At 40.2% G+C, this 20554-nt stretch overlaps 1 protein-coding gene across 1 annotated transcript; it reads right to left on the reverse strand.

The window, feature by feature from the left end:
* Window positions 1–465: 465 nt before the first annotated feature.
* LOC106587207 (semaphorin-7A) lies at window positions 466–18911 on the reverse strand. The gene is made up of 14 exons (XM_014175352.2): window positions 18486–18911; window positions 7449–7591; window positions 6385–6432; window positions 6169–6270; window positions 5982–6075; window positions 5785–5892; window positions 5530–5672; window positions 5132–5310; window positions 4624–4732; window positions 4315–4486; window positions 3393–3508; window positions 2534–2679; window positions 1622–1698; window positions 466–1490 (listed from the first exon to the last, which is right to left on the reverse strand). Exons 1-14 carry the CDS (start codon window positions 18583–18585, stop codon window positions 1132–1134), a joined length of 1896 nt encoding a protein of 631 aa, XP_014030827.1. The 5' UTR covers window positions 18586–18911; the 3' UTR covers window positions 466–1131.
* Window positions 18912–20554: the final 1643 nt, after the last annotated feature.

Consider the following 20554-nt stretch of genomic DNA (forward strand, 5'->3'; position numbering starts at 1 on the left):
TTTGAGATTTGAGATTCTTCAGTGGCCACCCTTTGCCTTGATGACAGCTTTGCACACTCTTGTATCCTCTCAACTAGCTTCACCTAGAATGCTTTTCCAACAGTCTTGAAGGACTTTTCCTCCACTCTGCGGTCTAACTCATCCCAAACAATCTCAATTGGGTTGAGGTCGGGTGATTGTGGAGGTCAGGTCATCTGATGCAGCACTCCATCACTCTCCTTCTTGGTCAAATAGCCCTTACACAGCCTGGAGGTGTGTTGGGTCATTGTTCTGTTGAAAAACAAATGATAGTCCCACTAAGCGCAAACCAGATGGGATGGCGTATCGCTGCAGAATGCTGTGGTAGCCATGCTGGTTAAGTGTGCCTTAAACTCTAAATAAATCACTGTCACCAGCAAAGCACCCCCACACCATCACAACTCCTCCTCCATGCTTCACGGTGGGAACCACACATACGGAGATCATCCATTCACCTACTTTGCGTCTCACAAAGACACGGCAGTTGGAACCCAACATTTTGACTCATCAGACCAAAGGACAGATTTCCACCAGTCTAATGTCCATTGCTCATGTTTCTTGGCCCAAATTAGTTTCGTTTTTTGATTCCATATGTATTATTTCATAGTTTTGATGTCTTCACTATAATTCTACAATATAGAAAATAGTAAAAATAAATAAAAACCCTGCAATGTCCAAACTTTTAACTGGTGCTGTATATATTTACAACTATCATGCTGTTAGCATGACACTTAAAAGTGAAGAAAAAAAAGATATATTTCTAAAATTTCTAAAACTTAAGTGTTTTTGCAATATACTATACATTCAGATTTCACATAAAATATTTGAAACATCTGCAAAGTTCCATATTGGAAAACAGAGCATGATTATAAAATACATAAAGGCCAATTCCTCCAGATAAATAGTTAGTTCCTTTAACTTCTACAGCGTTCTGTTTTTTGACCAAGTGATTGTGAAAGTAACAAAGGAAATGGCTGAGAGAAATGGCTCGGTCACTTGACTGTAGACTGTCATTAAATATTCTTGAGGTAGTGTGGATGTAAGGAAGACCAAAGTACAGGTGCAGGCATGTCCAAGTCAAGTCAGCTCGGTCGAGAACCCACAGAGCTGATTCTAGCAGAGCAAAGTCAGGACTAGTGTTAGTACCAGACCCAGACATGCCAAGCGGGGAGAGGCCAGGCCTGTGGCCCCACTGTCTAGCTGTAACTGGTATTGCACCAGGGTCCTGTGGTAGCCCCTCTCCTCAGACACACAGCTGTATGTTCCCTGCTGCTCAGGGCCCATGCTCTCTATTAGCAGGAGACACTGGTACTCTGACCCTGTGGAGATGCACGGTGTTGCTGTGGTGTTGCCATGGTGCCTCCAGCTGTACTCAGCATGGCTGGAAAAGGTTGGGCAATTGAGGAAGTACTTTGAAGATAGATGAATTCTGATTCCATCTGCAGCGCCAACTGATGATCCTGGAAAGTAAACTAAGAGCAAAACATTGCTTTTAGACTTCCATAGCTAACCATTGTGGATGGTTTCCATCCTTTATTATAGTACATGGTCATAATAAGTGTTTTTTGTATTTATACAAGGATGGCTGTAACACACTACACACCTTTACTTGCAGTAACTCCTCTGGATATGTTGCTGCATACCTGATGGTTCCCGTTCTCCACATCCTGAATTGTCTTACTGTAAAAAGACAAGCACATATGAGTTAAGGAGTCTCAACGAGCAACTCAACCAGAAAATAGTGAATGTCTCTTTTCTCTGAGGTTCCTCTTTCCGGTCTACATTGTGGCCAGAGTGATAGTTATTTGAAACTGCAGCTGAACTGAAACCACGGTGCATAGAGCGTTTGACTACACAAAAGGTAGTGTGTAGTATCTATCGTGTGTGTTTGTAGCAGGGGTGGCAGGGTAGACTAGTGGTTAGAGCGTTGGACTAGTAACCGAAAAGTTGCAAGTTTGAATCCCCGAGCTGACAAGGTACAAATCTGTCGTTCTGCCCCTGAACAAGGCAGTTAACCCACTGTTCCTAGGCCATCATTGAAAATAAGAATTTGTTCTTAACTGACTTGCCTAGTTAAATAAAGGTAAAATGAGGAAGTGAGAACTAACATTTTCCACTGACACCACACTGCAGACAGACGTTACATTTAATCAAATGAAATGTGTTTTCATGGCCTCATCTGACACCACATTTGTTTTAACTATATTTTGTTTGTTTTCATGGCCTGTGACACCACATTTGTTTGAACAAGGGCCATGTGTGTTTACATCATTCTGGAAAAACTGGCTCTGGCCATGTTGGTCTAGCATAATGACCAAACTAACACACCACCCTATATTTGCTTTTTTGACAACAACTATGAAGTGTTCAAACCAAACTGTGTAAGGCTCACAGGAAACCACAGAGAGGAAAGCAATATGTCGGTAACCATTAATGAGAAATCTATTTTCAAATCACCATTAAATATCTATACAGCGGATGCTATAAGCTGAAAGCGGGCTGTGCTTGGTCTCACTTTGTAGCTGTGGTGCAGTGATTGCCGTCCCAGCCGCAGTAAGGGTCTCTGGCCAGGACACAGTCTTCACATTGGGCTCCATACTGCTCACAGCTGTCCAGGTCAATCTGAACCAGCTCTCTGCTGGAGCCCAGATACAGCTTCCCCTGGAACACAACACCACAAAAACATTAGTACTCAAAAGGGTTCTACCTAGAACCTAAAAGGGTTCTTCGGTTGTCCCCATCGGAGAACCCCTTGAAGAACCCTTTTTGGTTCCAGGTAGAACCCTTTTGAGTTCCATGTAAAACCCTTTACAAAGAGAGTTCTACCTGGAACCAAAAAGGGTTCATTGTAGAAAATACTGGAACAATGACTTGACTGCAGAAGAAAGTTACTGGTTTACAATTAGAACACCACTTCTTCTACAATATTATTATAGAGATATAAATATAGTTATGGTTGAATTTGTCCCTGTCTATTGTCCCTCTCATCCCATTCAGACCTCTTTGGCATATTGTGTTCGGATTTTGGAAACCACCTTCCAATGTGGGCGCATTGGAGATGGATATAACGTTAGCAACAGCCTACAACATTCTGTGTATTTGAAGAAGGCATGTGATTTCAAACCTGTGGCCAATACTTATTATCCAACTAAATCCACAATGCCATCAAATGATACGCAGATGGAATGCATTTTAAGGACAGCAACATCTGCAGTTCAATCATCAAATGTTCAGCCGTGATCAAATAACTGATCCACATGTTAAAACATGGTTTGAAAGGGATCTCTTTGACACTCCATGTCTCATTACTACATTGCTACCACTGTTGGATCTCAATGGGGAGGTTTCGGTGTGGGCTGTGTTCCTTGACTCACCGTGGAGGAGTGCAACATCATACTGAGGATGTGTGCTGTGTAGTTAAAAGGATGTAACTCAGCGATGACGAAGACCTGACCATCCCTCTCCAGAACCTTATGAATCCCTCCATTCTCTAGTGTACACACACACACACACACACACACACACACACACACAGTCCAACAGCAGTCATTCATCATTGAGGATATGAGCGAGAGTCCAAACATTACAAAACAAAAGTGTGTGTAAGAAATGTCAACACAGTCATTTAAGCATAACACACACACAATAGTTAATGTTTCATCATAATGTTGAGACATCCTCCAGTCATATTACACCACTCACAGTACAGACGCAGATGCATGCTAGGCCATATCTATGAGTATCTATGACTATTGCTACAGAAATGCATCTGATAATGTACTTCAATTACATTCATCAGTCTCATGTCTGGGTTGTACGTCTCTGACACACCCTACAAACTGTTTTGCAAGCATTCATCTCAAGTTAGGGTTGATTGCATAAGTCTATGCGTGCAATGATGGGAAATGAACCGCGGCACAGTGTGATAAGAGTATACTTCTGCTTAGTTCTCTTTTTTAAACTTCAAAATAAACTGTTGACGGGCCTTTTCTACACATTACAAAAGATCAGCGTGAAAATAAAGTGTCACTTTACACCCTGTAGTACCATATATGGTCAATAGTATTTCAACCTTCTGAAAGCCCCTGTCTCTTGAAACTGGTGTGAGTATAAGATGGAAACCTTCTCATCTCATCTACATTCCTATAAATATACTGTACATATACACAACACCTATCATCACTTGCTCCAGGGTCATACGAGGTCTATGTTAAAGGTCTCCAAACGTAAGGTTTCCCGTCATTCCTTTCAGACTGATCATTTCTGATTCGTCGTCTAGAGATCAAAACTTCTCACCTAGAGACAGAAACAGGACATTCCCTTTGCCTTGGACTCTGTCCACGCGGATGTGGTGGTAATAGCGGTGAGTGACCAGGAGAGGCCTACTGGTGACCCACTCCTCCATCTCTGAAACCTTGTCCACCATCTTCAGGACTTCAATGGGGAGTTTAGTACTGTCTTTAACACACTACAAGAGGATGGACACATATGTATACTTCAACATACGAAGACATACACAGAACACAGTCCAATATTGTAGACATACAGAGTAAAGGAGTGGCGCTGAATAAAAAGTCATATTGTTGAGTATATTGTTGAGTATACCTCCCCGGGTCGTGGGCTTGGAACAGACCCCGGGTGTCCCTTGAAGTTGGAGGTTTTAAAGATGCGGTCAATATCTGCTATGGTGTAGACACATACAGCACTCATACCCCTAGGGATAGACACAGAGCTCAGCAAGTTTCAACTATCCCCCTTACTAAAGATCTCTTTCACAATGCTTCACGACATCTGCTTTCAGCGAAGGTCAGAGGAACAGCTGACTCGAGATTAGAAAAGGGATATGAACTTTGCAAACAAAGTTACATTTAGAAAGAGGAAGCACAACACACACGTCCAGATAAAAACAAAACAAAGAATGCGACATTTTGGTTCTTAATCGTTAAACTCCTTATATGTCACTTTCAGTTTGATGCTTTTTCTTAACGACACTGCAACTTCATGTCATAAACTGCACTACGAGTCCCTGCTACCAGCTCCTGTTGTGTTGTTATGGCTGATTTGTGTATGTTACTAAGGTCCATTCTCATCTATCTACAGTATGCCGTCCTACCAGCCATTCCTGAAGAGTGCATAGACCCTGGTATCCTGCCACCTTTCTGCCAGAACAGTGTTCACATCCACTAGCTGGGTGAAGTACAGCCTGCTGTCATTGTCTCCACAGTAGAGCCTGGCACTCAGCTTGGAGGTCCACCTGAACTGCAGATAACCCTTGGGCCCTCCACGATCAGCCTGGAACACACATGCAACCACAGACATGCTAAGATAATGACAGTGGGCAGTGCACACACCACTCAAGGAGACCCTGATGGAATTAGTCTTAATTAAGGGCTTAAATGGGCAGAAATGGAGTGGTACCACATATGAAAGCTCTACAAATATTTTCTGAACTAAACTGCAACATGCCCATCCTCCCCAATTAAGGTGCCACCAACCTCCTGTGGTGCTTACCATGCAGACTTGAGCAACCCGGGGAACCCAGAGATCAGAGTCCAAACGCGGGTCTCGGTTCTTCTCTATGTAGAAAGCATATAGTCTGTCCTGCAGACGATCCTCTCTCTGCCCGCTAGCCACCAAACTCACATATCTCTGTTCTAAGGAAAAGAACAGGAGAAATAATGACAGTCCATGAACAGTCTGATCAGATATACATTACTACGCAAAACAATGTCAGGCCATGTCTTGTTCTCTCGTCCTGTTCCATACCTGTTCCACTGTTTTCTGTCCATAGTGTGCTCTTCCCAAACCTTTTGATCCCCACGGAACCCTCCGTGCCTGAGTGAGTGGTGTAGAACTCCTCTACTTCAGAAGAACCTGGAGACACAACACATTAGCTCAATAACCACTCATGAACATTAGGTCATATTATAGAGTAATGTTTTCCAATTAGACATTTTCCTCACCAATGAGGAGCGACGGCTCTCTTTCATTCATGTATTGTTTAATGTCTTGGATGGCCTTGGATGGAGTGCAGTTAAACGGGTCGTCTGATGGGTTCTACAGTGGAATCGTTTTGTGTTAACACGCCAATGGCAAAATGGTACCATGAAAAGTAATGTATACTTATATAATGAAAAGTATGTCCCATACCATGTAACAGCACAATGTGTGTTGTTGTCCATTGGTTCCACACAGGAACAGTTGGTTTGAGTCTTTAGTCTTGTGTAACACAGTGATGTTATAGTGACAGTTCTGAAGGACAAAACAGAACTGTGTTACATGGTTGTATGCAAAATATTCTATGTGCAACTTTAGTAATGAACTGTACTATAAAACCAACATCCTCTCATCTTCTCAGATACTCACTGGTGATGTGGGATCATTACTTCTACAACCCTCTCCAAACACAGGACTCTGCAAAGGCAATCATTAAAAATGTTGTACAGGTACATATGTAGGATCTTCATTTGAGCCAGTTTAATAGAGCAGGAAAATACTCATGCAGCAACAGGACATGTGAATTATTATGTGGATAATAATTAATGGAAATTTTTTTGTAGGCGTTGATACATTTTTTCGTTAGGGTAAATCAAGTGACATTTTAAAGTGGAAATTACAAACTTTAAAAGCCTTTTTAAACCTTGACTATACTACAAGTTTGCATTTCCTGCTGTGCAGCAACGACATAGTGATAAAAGTAAGATCCTACATCTGTACATGTAGAGTACTGTTAGGTTCTAATTATCAGAGTAAGAACTCGACGGACACTAAGAAAGCTTAAACCAAGTTCATTCTTCCCAAAGGATCGAAGAGCTGAATCGACAAAGAGGTTACAATAGTGGTAGTATATGTACCCCACTTTGGGTGGAATCTCCTCCTTCTCGCTAAACATTGCATCTTTATTGCTAGGCAGGAAACTAAGTAATACGGGCAATAAACGGTTCCTTTTCCCTTAACATGACCTGACCTTGAACCAAATATCCACTTCTCTCTCCCCTTATCAGTACTGCCACATGTGACTGTTTTCCCTGCACTCAGCCCCTCCCAAGCTTAATTACACCCACCATAACTCTTCCTCCTACAGACATCTCCTGGTGTAAACTCTGGACTATGGCCCCCCTCATGTCTCTATTAAAATGAATGATTAATAATAGTTAAAGCTCAGAAATCCAAACCCATCAGTACAATGTTCAATACATCCATTTCAACGTAATCTAGTCTACAGCATGTAAGAGGGGAAGGACTGTTTAGCTAAATATTTACTGTAAAAATATCAATAACCCTCCCTCTGTTATTACCATCAATTACATTACAGCAACCGTATTGGACAATCCTACTTAGAGCACAACCTGAATAGAGCTAAATCAATATAAAGCAACACAATACACAAGTAAGGTTTGCAGTAAGGGTATGTAAATCATTCATACTACCATTCTAGAGGTCTTAGAACTGTGGAAGTTTGTCCGGAACAGGTGTATATGGCTTGTAGCGTATACTATGTTGTCATGAGGGCCATGCAGGAGCTTTATATGGCTGTTATTCCCAGACAGGTGGATTCTTGGGAAGCGCACATCTGAGGACACAGAGATATAAATCATTAAGAAAACATATGACTGGACATGTGTTCATGCAAAAAAATGTGCTCATTGAGATTACACTCTGGAACTAGGATAACTTCTTGGAAACCATGATCGATCCCATCAATAAGGGTTCATAGCTTTCACCTGGTCAGTCTATGTCATGCCAAACGTTTTGTACACACAGTGTATATTGATATTGTCAGAGTTAAATAAAAGAAGGTACCCAGTAACCAAATTTGAACAGGACTAATGTTTCACGTTGTGCCAGATGAGTTTATCCTTCTAACGTTACCGTAGCAGAGCATATTTCCATGTGGGTATAGGCCTACTATCCTTTTATCTTACCAGGGGCGGAAATCCCGGGGGGGACGGGGGGGACACGACCCCCCCATCCTGGGAAAAATATGATTTGTCCCCCCCCAATATATCACTGAAACATAACTATGTAATTTAAATAATATTAATAATACGCAATGAAAGCAATTGTGCTGATTATAGACACTTAATAGCGCGTTTTTAAGTTTCAAAAGATTGCGACCCGCCCACCCTTTGCCTCACAATGGTTTGATCCACTGCCAGTTCCTTAGCTTGCTAGGTAACAGAGAGGTCGTATCTACTGTCTGAAAGGCACTCAATGCACGTAACTGACGTGAGGTTAATCCAGTCAATCGCGCACACACACTAGCTGAATATGCAGAGCTAGCGCGCAAATATTAACTATTAAGCTAGCTAGTACCTATTCCATTTATGTGGCATCGTATGTTGTGTAAATGGTGAACTCATACAGCTGTCAACTCTTGTCATTTTAATCCGTTTCACATTTGCTAGCTACCTTTTAGATCGAAGCCCAAATAGAATGATTGAAGATGATAGAAGCCCATCTCCTACTGTAAATAACCTACACACTGTGTGTGTAGCCAGCCAGCCAGCCAGGTAGAAAAATGGCAGAAAATTCAAATGTTCATAAGAAAGAAATGAAATTCTAATGGAAATGTTTCACAATGATGTCATTAGGCAGAGCAGGCAACAGATGGCACACAGACAGCAGAGTTGGGGACAGATATGCAGGGACAGACTGGCAGAGACAGGGAGTCTCAGGTAAGTTTGTTGAGTCTTTGTTTGGCAACATTATGAAAGGTTCTCAATTTTTTTGACTTGTAAAATAGGAACATAATTGGAAAATGCCATGGATACCCCCACTCTCAACTTAAACTGGTGACTGAACTAAGATTTGTTAAAGGCAATGGTATTGCTGTTGTGATTAGTTGTGTAGTTTTGGGTACCGGTAGTTAGGAGTACGGAAAACACCTTATTTCTTTGGTTCCTCAATATACATTTACCATATTACAATGTAGGCTATGTGTTACAGCACTACTTTTGGTGTCCCCCTCAGGAATTGCTCTTGAGAAAATGTAATGTAATTGTCCCCTCCAAAGTTGATATCAGATTTTCGCCCCTGTATCTCACCACTGTGAAGGGCTCTATGATAGCTCATGTACATTCATGTTCAAGCTCAGTATTAATGTAGGCTTGTATGAGTATAAATAGTTTGTGTTCCTTACCAGAGTTGGCTAATGACAAAGGTATGAAATATGGTTCATGTTCTTGTACTTTTGGAGAAGGGCAAAAAGGATCCTACTCTCTTTCATTTCTCTCGGAACGGTGCTATGCCAGAATGTGGACAGCCAGAGCCTGGCAAGGTATACCTCAATCCAGGTATAGAATGTATCGTTGTACATCTAATCATCACGAAATGATGAAAGGTGAATCGAGAAGATGAATTAAAAACGAACAGTATCTCAAACTGCCATTTTCGTCAGCATGCTAGGCGAGGTAATGCTAAAGCAACCCATTGGATTGAACAACACTTCCGGAAGCTACTCACTCCAACTCTAGGCGTTGCATTTTTATGACATTTTTTTTCATTGTATTCACAGGAATGTCCCTGTATTGATGTGTAATGTTGTTATTATTGTTGCAATCATTTTTTTTTTTTATGGAATCCAATGGGCTGCTATTGCATTAGCTAGCCTAGCATGCTGGTGAAAACTGCTGTTTAATTCAAAACAAGCAGTATATAAATATTCTCGAATCAGGATGATTATGAGTACAACGACATATTCCATCCCTGGATTGAGGTATGTTTTCACATTCCGGTATAGCACCACAGAGTTTCTAAACCCAGAGACGCAACACTGCGAGACTTCCAGGAACGCTTGCGAAACAGACCAAGCAGACCAGGCCGGGGTTTGGGGGTTTGAGAAGTGAAATGTCTTTAAGTAGTTTAATATGTTATTATTCCAACCTTGTGAAAGTGACAAAATTACACATTTTTAATTTCCGTTTAAAACAACTTTATTTCGAAGGAGTGCCTTTGATTTGATGGCCTGCACATGACCTTTAGACCCAATGACGTGTTTCTACGCATGACCTTAACTAGCCAACGTCGCCATGACATCGCCTACAAGTGTGATCGGGGATTTCTATTGGAGAAGCAGTTCCTACCTATCTTCAGACAGTACTATCACAGATAGAACAATGAGACAGATATTTCACTGGATGTATAAATGTGAAGCATCCGCTTGGCGTTTAAACTGGTAGTCAGAGGAAGCCCAGTTGCCTGCAGTGTGAGAAGATGGAACGAGATGGATTTTGGCCGACATTCTGCTAATTTTGTCATCGATGAAACATTTGATCTCAATACAATTTTCTGTTCCCAAAACTACAATATGTTATGAATAGAGTGGACAAAGTTTTGTATTTTTTTTCAATTTTTTATTTGATCTTTATTTAACTAGGCAAGTCAGTTAAGAACAAATTCTTATTTACAAAATGGCCTACACCGGCCAAACCCAGACAATGCTGGGCCAATTGTGCGCTGCCCTATGGGACTCCCAATCACGGCCGGTTGTGATACAGCCTGGAATTGAACCTAGGTGTATATAGTGACGCCTCAAGCATTGAGATGCAGTGCCTTAGACCGCTGCGCCACTTGGGAGCCCAAACTATACTTTACTCTTTGCCAATGTTGAAAAAATTGCATTGTTTTTAAAAGGAGTGCAAAGGCAAATTGAGTTACACTTCACAGAGTAGGCGTTCCCTAATGGAAATATGCACATGCATGCTAGAACACGCCAATAGGATCTCGCTAGCTCGTGCTTGGCTCTGCCCACCTCCATGCTTGTTCTGCCCACTATGACTAATTTGTTCTCATTTGAAACAACGGTCTGTGGTCTGTCTTGGTACTATACTGTCTTTGCAACGTGGTCTCAGAGCATTTCCTATTATTATGTACGTAAATCCGAGACACTCCATTTAGTATGATATGTTACAATTCGTATGGTATGTATTAATTTGTGGATGTCCATCATCCATTTCGTATGATACGTTATGAATTGCAATTGTACAATATGTTAAACTGCAATTCATCCAATATGTTACGAATTTGCAAAACGTACAGCTTCTTACGAATTTCTAAACGTATGATATGTTACAAATTCCAATTTGTAGTGGCTAATGTTAGCTAGGGGTGGCTAGGTGGCTAAAGCTAATGTTAGCTAGCTGGCTTACGTTAGCTAGGTTAGGGATTAGGGTTAGAGGGTAAGGTTAGGTTAGCTAGCTAAAGTTGCTAAAATGCTAAAGTTGCTAAAATGGTAAAGTTGTATGTGATGAGATTAGAAGATGCAACCTTTGGGTTGCTAGACATTCGCGTTATACATCCACCCACCCTCATTTTGTTTCTGCCTTGAGTAACCTTCCATCTTATGCAGTGGAGGGTCGTCATTCAGTCATTAATATTTATTTATATTAAATCAGTGAGTCAATAAAGCCTCCACATGGTCTCTTTTTTGCTGTCTTGAGTAAGGCAGCTCCAAAATGCAGGTGTTTCAGCACATTACCAACACTCCGTTAAATACGGTAATGTTCTCTAATTGCGCCGTGATTGGCTCAGTGTTCTGTCACTCATGGGGACACTAGGTCACTGCCAAATCTAAGGGTAGAGCACTAAAATTCAAGCCCCTTGGGTACTGCAATAGAGTTACATTAGAAGTGCCCATCCAAGAAGGTTCAAGGTCATTGGCCACAGATACAATTACATCATATCACATTATATATACATACATTAACTTTGATTGGACTGATCATGTCAACATCATACTTTCAAAATCTTAGCTAGCAGTCATCATCATGAATCAAATTGACAACCTACTAATAAATCCTTATTAATCCTTGTCATATGAAGAGAAATAATGAAGAGAAATGATAGATAAAATGTATCGGTGCTCATTGGCCATTGGACATATACTTTACACAAGAAGTTGGAAATCGCAAATTCAACACAGTGGTTTGGAAGGAATCAGTGGCTAACTGCAAGCATTGCAAAGCAATCACTGGCCTGCTATTCAGTGGAGTGGGTGTGTGGTAACAATTCTCAGTTTAAGGTTCTCTTTTTCAAGCTTAAAATTATAAACATTCAACATCGGCCATGCTGTCAAACCAACATGATTTCTGGAGCTTTCAAAACAACTGTTAACTCAGAACTGGGAAATCTGACTTCAGTGAATTCAAGACAACTGGGAACTCAGGAAAAAACGAGCTCCGACTGGGAAAATAAGTTTTGAACGTTCATCCAACTCGGAATTCCAAGTCGGGAACTTAAAACCTGTTATGGCTAGGGGGCAGTATTTTCACGGCTGGATAAAAAACATACCCGATTTAATCTGGTTACCACTCCTACCCAGTAACTAGAATATGCATATACTTATTACATATGGATAGAAAACACCCCAAAGTTTCTAAAACTGTTTGAATGGTGTCTGTGAGTATAACAGAACTCAAATGGCAGGTCAAAACCTGAGAGATTCCTTTACAGGAAGTGGCCTGTCTGACCATTTCTTGAACTTCTTTTCCATCTCTATCTTTTACTAAGGATCTCTGCTCTAACGTGACACTTCCTACGTCGTCCATAGGCGCTCAGAGCCCGGGAAAAAACAGAATGTCGTCATCCCAGCCCCAGGCTGAAACACATTATCACCTTTCTCAAGTGGCCGATCAAGGGACTCTGGGCTTAGGCGTGTGACCCGACCGCCCACGCCTTTGTGATTTTTTCCTCTGTTTGCCGAAAAGGAGATTCCCTGTCGGAATATTATCGCTTTTCTACGAGAAAAATGGCGTAAAAATTGATTTTAAACAGCGGTTGACATGCTTCGAAGTACGGTAATGGAATATTTAGAATTTTTTTGTCACGAATTGCGCCATGCGCGCGACCCTTCTTTACCATTTCGGATAGTGTCTGGAACGCACGAACAAAACGCCGCTATTCGGATATAACGATGGATTATTTTGGACCAAACCAACATTTGTTATTGAAGTAGCAGTCCTGGGAGTGCATTCTGACGAAGACAACAAAAGGTAATGAAACTTTTATAATAGTAAAGCTGATATTGGTGAGTGCTAAACTTGCCGGGTGTCTAAATAGCTAGCCCGTGAAGCCTGGGCTATGTACTTAGAATATTGCAAAATGTGCTTTCACCAAAAAGCTATTTTAAAATCGGACATATCGAGTGCATAGAGGAGGTCTGTATCTATAATTCTTAAAATAATTGTTATGCTTTTTGTGAACGTTTATCGTGAGTAATTTAGTAAAATGTTAGCGAATTCCCCGGAAGTTTGCTAGTTTGCTAGTTCTGAACATCACATGCTAATGTAAAAAGCTGGTTTTTGATATAAATATCAACTTGATTGAACAAAACATGCATGTATTGTATAACATAATGTCCTAGGGTTGTCATCTGATGAAGATCATAAAAGGTTAGTGCTGCATTTAGCTGTCTTCTGGGTTTTTGTGACATTATATGCCACCTTGAAAAATGGGTGTCTGATTATTTCTGGCTTGGTACTCTGCTGACATAATCTAATGTTTTGCTTTCGTTGTAAAGCCTTTTTGAAATCGGACAGTGTGGTTAGATAAAGGAGAGTCTTATCTTTAAAATGCTGTGAAATAGTCATATGTTTGAAAAATTGAAGTTTTTGTATTTTAGAGGAGTTTGTATTTCGCGCCACGCCCATCATTGGATATTGGAGCAGGTGTTCCGCTAGCGGAACGTCTAGATGTAAGAGGTTTAAGCCTCTTTCTAAAGCTCCAACATGAAAATCACTGGCATCATGATTTGACCTTGTTTTTCCTGGTTGTTTTGAAAGCACCATAAATCCAGAAAATGCCAGACTTTAATGACAAGATTTGCCCACGAAGGACAGCCCTTGCCACCATCTTGTTCAAGTGAGCACAGCATAAGGTGAGTCTAAAAATGTATTATATGCTGCTGCATAAATTATGTAATATGCCAGGAAGATACAGTTGAAGTCAGAAGTTTACATACACATAGGTTGGAGTCATTAGAACTTGTTTTTCAACCACGCCAAACATGTCTTGTTAACAAACTATAGTTTTTGCAAGTCGGTTAGGACATCTACTTTGTGCATGACACAAGTCATTTTTCCAACAATTGTTTACAGACATATTATTTAACTTATAATTCACTGTATCACAATTCCAGTGGGTCAGAAGTTTACATACACTAAGTTGACTGTGCCTTTAAACAGCTTGGAAAATTCCAGAAAATTATGTCATGGCTTTAGAAGCTTCTGATAGACTAACTGACATCATTTGAGTCAATTGGAGGTGTACCTGTGGATGTATTTCAAGGCCTACCTTCAAACTCAGTGCCTCTTTGCTTGACATCATGGGAAAATTAAAAGAAATCAGCCAAGACCTCAGAAAAAGAATTGTAGACTTCCACAAGTCTGGTTCATCCTTGGGAGCAATTTCCAAACGCCTGAAGGTACCACGTTCATCTGTACAAACAGTAATTCGCAAGTATAAACACCATGGGACCACGCAGCCATCATACCGCTCAGGAAGGAGACGCGTTCTGTCTCCTAGAGATGAACGTACTTTGGTGCGAAAAGTGCAAATCAATCCCAGAACAACAGCAAAGGACCTTGTGAAGATGCTGGAGGAAACAGGTACAAAAGTATCTATATTTATTGTAAAACGAGTACTATATCGACATAACCTGAAAGGCCGCTCAGCAAGGAAGAAGCCACTGCTCCAAAACCACCATAATAAAAAAGCCCGACTACGGTTTGCAACTGCACATGGGGACAAAGATCGTACTTTTTGGAGAAATGTCCTCTGGTCTGATGAAACAAAAATAGAACTGTTTGGCCATAATGACCATCGTTATATTTGGAGGAAAAAGGGAGGCTTGCAAGCCGAAGAACACCCTCCCAACCGTGAAGCACGGGAGTGGCAGTATCATGTTGTGGGAGTGCTTTGCTGCAGGAGGGACTGGTGCACTTCACAAAATAGATGGCATCATGAGGGAGGAAAATTATGTGGATATATTGAAGTAACATCTCAAGACATCAGTCAGGAAGTTAAAGCTTGGTCGCAAATGGGTATTCCAAATGGACAATGACCCCAAGCATACTTCCAAAGTTGTGGCAAAATAGCTTAAGGACAACAAAGTCAAGGTATTGGAGTGGCCATCACAAAGCCCTGACATCAATCCCATAGAAAATTTGTGGGCAGAACTGAAAAAGAGTGTGCGAGCAAGGAGGCCTATCAACCAGACTCAGTTACACCAGCTCTGTCAGGAGGAATGGGCCAAAATTCACCCAACTTATTGTGGGAAGCTTGTGGAAGGCTACACGAAACGTTTGACCCAAGTTAAACAATTTAAAGTCAATGCTACCAAATACTAATTGAGTGTATGTAAACTTCTGACCCACTGGGAATGTGATGAAAGAAATAAAAGCAGAAAAAAATCATTCTCTCTGCTATTATTCTGACATTTCACATTCTTAAAATAAAAGTGGTGATCCTAACTGACCTAAGACAGAGCATTTTTACTAGGATTAAATGTCAGAAATTGTGAAAAACAGAGTTTAAATGTATTTGGCTAAGGTGTATGTAAACTTCAACTGTATGTATACTGCAGCTACAAAACTATACTAAGTGTATGTTGTGTAGTAAGCTGTTAGTAGCCCATGTGCCTCACGCTAATAACTTGGTCTATTTTCACCTCTTAATTGTGCCTACTGTTCTGATTTGGTGGTGCACATGTAGCCTATAACCTGTTTCAGAGTAATGTAATTATTGAATGTTGTAAGAGCTTTCATTGTCTGCTAATATGCACCCTTTATTTATCCTACAGTTCTGACTTGGTGTACAGGGAGAACACTTTAAGGAAGGCCCATGTTCTGAATTCTGTCGCTGTACATTTCAAAAGTGCTGAACAAATAGTTATATTGACTAAGTCCGTCCTTGCTCGCTCATTAATGTCTTAATCGAAATTACGGATGCCTTATGCCATAGTTTGTACATCTCAATTGTCAGTAAAAAACACATTTGTTTAAGCAAGTCAGCCATATCAGTAAGGTTTTTTTAAAGGCAGTAAATCAGTAAATGATGAACTGTTTCGCTGCCAGACAAGGCTACGCTGATAGCCAGGTGTAGCAGTGGTAAGATGTTGTGACTGCTGTTGGGACTGCTGTTGGGACAGCTTTATGTAGGCCCTTACAGTTTGTGGGCACCGTTTGTCACCGTTATAGTGCAATAATGTATTGTTTAGTGTTGTGTTGTGGCTTTGCTGGCATTCATCCACCCAATCTTTTTGTTTTTTTGTCCCACCAAGATGTGCATGCTAAAATCCAGTGGTGGTAAAAAATACCCAATTGTCATACTTGAGTAAAAGTAAAGATACCTTAATAGAAAATGACTGAAGTAAAAGTGAAAGTCATCCAGTAAAATACTACTTGAGTTAAAGTCTAAAAGTATTTGGTTTTAAATATACAGTACCAGTCAAAAGTTTGGACACAGCTACTCATTCAAGGGTTTAATATTTTCTCTATTGTAGTGTCATCGTCGTGTGTGTAGGTGGCTCGGGCAGGAGGAGAAGCTTAATTTCCAAAAGTTCCAAGCGGTCAAAACCATCCATTTGGTAACACTACCTTTTAAGCGGTCCTTAATACAGTGTAAGTACTCTGTAACAAGTATTGTAGTTAAGTGTAACAACTAGTTACAGTGTAATAACAACATGTACCTGATAGTAATTGCGCTCGGTAATTACAGATGTGTAACAATAAATGCTTGTTACCATGATTGTTACAAATGGGCAGGTTTCCACTAAATTCACCAAATCTCAAATGTGGACTCAACAGACCAAAGGACAGATTTCCACCGCTCTAATATCCATTGTTTGTGTTTCTTGGCCTAAGTAAGTCTCTTCTTCTTATTGGTGTCCTTTAATAGTGGTTTCTTTGCAGCAATTCGACCATGAATGCCTGATTCACGCAGTCTCCTCTGAACAGTTTATGTTGAGATGTGTCTGTTACTTGAACTCTGTGAAGCATTTATTTGGGCTGCAATCTGAGGTGCAGTTAACTCTAACCTATTCTCTGCAGCAGAAATAACTCTGGGTCTTCATTTCCTGTGGCGGTCCTCATGAGAGACAGTTTCATCATAGCGCTTGATGGTTTTTTCAACTGCACTTGAAGTAACTTCAAAAGTTCTTGAAATTTTCCGGATTGACTTACCTTCATGTCTTAAAGTAATGATGGACTGTCGTTTCTCTTTGCTTATTTGAGCTGTTCTTTCCATAATATGGCTATCTTCTCTATACCAACCCTACCTTGTCACAACACATCAGATTGGCTGAAACATATTAAGGAAAGAAATTCCACAAATTATCTTTTGACAAGGCCACCTGTTAATTGAAATGCATTCCAGGTGACTACTTCATGAAGTTGGTTGAGAGAATGCCAAGAGTCTGCAAAGCTGTCATCAAGGCAAAGGGTGGCTACTTGGAAGAATGTCAAATCTCAAATATATTTTGATTTGTTTAACACTTTTTTGGTTACTATATGATTCCTTATGTGCTATTTCATAGTTTTGATGTCTTCACTATTATTCTAAAATGTAGAAAATAGTAAAAATAAAGAAAAACCCTGGAATGATTAGGTGTATCCAAACTTTTGACTGGTACTGTACTTAAGTATCAAAAGTAACTGTAGTTGCTCAAATATACTTAACTATCAGAAGGAAAAGGAAAAGTTTGAATAATAAAAAAAATCGTTATATTAAGCAAACCAGACGGCACAATTTGTTTACATGTATTTACAGATAGCCAGGGTCACACTCCAACACTCAGACATTGTTTACAAACAAAGCAATTGTGTTTAGTGAGTCCGCCAGATCAGAGGCAGTAGACCAGGGATGTTCTCTTGATAAGTGTGTGAATTTGACTAAGCATTCGAAATGTAACGAGTTCTTTTGGGTGTCAGGGAAAACGTATACAGTAAAAAGTACCACATTTTCTTTAAGAATGTAGTGAAGAAAAAGTTGTCAAAAATATAAATAGTAAAGTAAAGTACACATTCCCCAAAAAACGACTTGAGTACTGTAGTACTTTAAAGTATCTTTTTCTTAAGTACTTTACGCCACTGCTAAAATCGCCACTGGTCTTGTGTAAACATACCAAACATATATAACGCACTAATTTGAATGTCTCGGATTTACTTTTAATGTTACGTCTGGTCAATGAGAAAAGTCTGGTCTTTGATAGCACAGTTCAAAAATCAAGAGAAAGAGAACTCAAAGAGAGTCGGGTCCTTTTGGCTACTGTGGACTCCATACACTTTTCCTCCAGATATTTTAGTATTGCATATAAATCGATTCCTTTGGCTATTGTGGACTCAATACACTTTTCCTCCAGATATTTTAGTATTGAATATAAATCGACTCCTAATAGGCCTAATCATTCAACCCCTGCTGTCATCATTCAATAATTGTACTATTGATTTAAAATAAAAAGCTTAATTTACCTTTGTCTGTCAATGTCACTCTCGGATTGTGGGTATAGTGCGAAGCTTTCCCCAGAAAAAATTGTCCTAAAAGGACGGCAAAGAACGCGAGCAGACTCATGCTTTTCTGAGTCTTGGCTCTCGGCAATTAATTACTTCAAACTGTAGTAGCGTTATTTTAGCATACAACACAAGGGTGAAGTCTATACAGTCTGGTCTTCCATTTAGTCTTGTCTTCAATCTTCAATCAAGTACAGTTGCCTAAAAGTTGCTTAATTTTTCTATAGTGAGATAGACTCCACTCAGTAATATTTTTGATAGACTACGCACTTGATTTGTCTCTTCCGTCACGCAAAGCATGTGTGCAGTCTAAATTCAGAGAAGGCGAGACTAGTCTAGACTAAACAGTAGCCTCTCTCTTCCGACCCAGGTGTAAAACATTAATTTCATCGGGGCAAATCTTAATCAAGTTTAAAAAGGATCCGCCCCTTTTTTTAAATGTTCTCCTAAAATGACATACACAAATCTAACTGCCTGAAGCTCAGGACCTGAAGCAAGGATATGCATATTCTTGATACCATTTGAAAGGAAACACTTTGAAGTTTGTGTAAATGTTAAATTAATGTCAGAGAATATAACACTTTATATCTGGTAAAAGATAATACAAAGAAAAAACATGCGTTTTTTTGTATTTTTTTGTACAATCATCTTTGAAATGAAAGAGAAAGTCCATAATGTGTTATTCCAGCCCAGGCGCAATTTATATTTTGGCCACTAGATGGCAGCAGTGTATGTGCAAAGTTTTAGACTGATCCAATGAACCATTGCATTTCTGTTCAAAATATTGTGGCAAGACTGCCCAAATGTGCCTAATTGGTTTATTAATACATTTTCAAGTTCATAACTGTGCACTCTCCTCAAACAATAGCATGGCATTCTTTCACTGTAATAGCTACTGTAAACTGGACAGTGCAGTTAGATTAACACGAATTTAAGCTTTCTGACAATGTCAGATATATATATGTCCTGGGAAATGTTCTTGTTACTTACAACCTAATGCTAATCACATTAGCCTACATTAGCTCAACCGTCCTGCGGGGAATCCACCAATCATGTAGTGGTTAAACTGGAAAAATTAGCTGAGCTGTCATCAAAAGCCAAGGGGTTTTTGGCTACATTCATAGCACAGGATCATGATGAGCCCATTTGTCCTTTTAGTGCAGCATACAGGTAGGTGTAATAAATTATACTACACAAAAATATAAATGCACCATGCAACAATTTCAAAGATTTTACTGAGTTACAGTTCACTGAAGGAATTCAAATCAAATTGTATTTGTCACATGCGCCAAATACAACAGGTGTAAATGCTTACTTACAAGCCCTAACCAACAATGCAGTTTAAAAAACTATAAAAAACAGAAAAAAACTAATAATAAGAAATAAAAGTAACAAATATTTAAAGAACAGCAGTAAAATAACAATAGCAAGGCTATATACAGGGGGTACTGGTACAGAGTCAATGTGCGGGGGCACCAGTTAGTCGAGGTCATTGAGGTAATATGTACATGTAGGTAGAGTTATTAAAGTGACTATGCATAGATAATAACAGAGGGTAGCAGCAGTGTAAAATAAGGGGGGGGGGGCAATGCATGTAGTCTGGGTAGCCATTTGATTAGATGTTCAGGAGTCTCACGGCTTGGGGGTAAAAGCTGTTTTGAAGCAACTTGGACCTAGACTTGGCGCTCCAGTACCGCTTGCAATGCGGTAGCAGAGTGAACAGTCTATGACTAGGGTTGCTGGAGTCTTTGACAATTTTTAGGGCCTTCCTCTGACACCGCCTGGTATAGAGGTCCTGGATGGCAGGAAGCTTGGCCCTAGTGATGTATTGGTCCGTACGCACTACCCTCTGTAGTGCCTTGCAGTCGGAGGCCGAGCAGTTGCCATACCAGACAGTGATGCAACCAGTCAGGATGCTCTCAATGGTGTAGCTGTAGAACCTTTTGAGGATCTGAGGACCCATCCCAAATCTTTTCAGTCTCCTGGAGGGGGAATAGGTTTTGTCGTGCCCTCTTCACGACTGTCTTGGT

Source organism: Salmo salar, chromosome ssa26, assembly GCF_905237065.1.
Source record: "Salmo salar chromosome ssa26, Ssal_v3.1, whole genome shotgun sequence".
NCBI classification, from domain to species: Eukaryota; Metazoa; Chordata; class Actinopteri; order Salmoniformes; family Salmonidae; genus Salmo; species Salmo salar.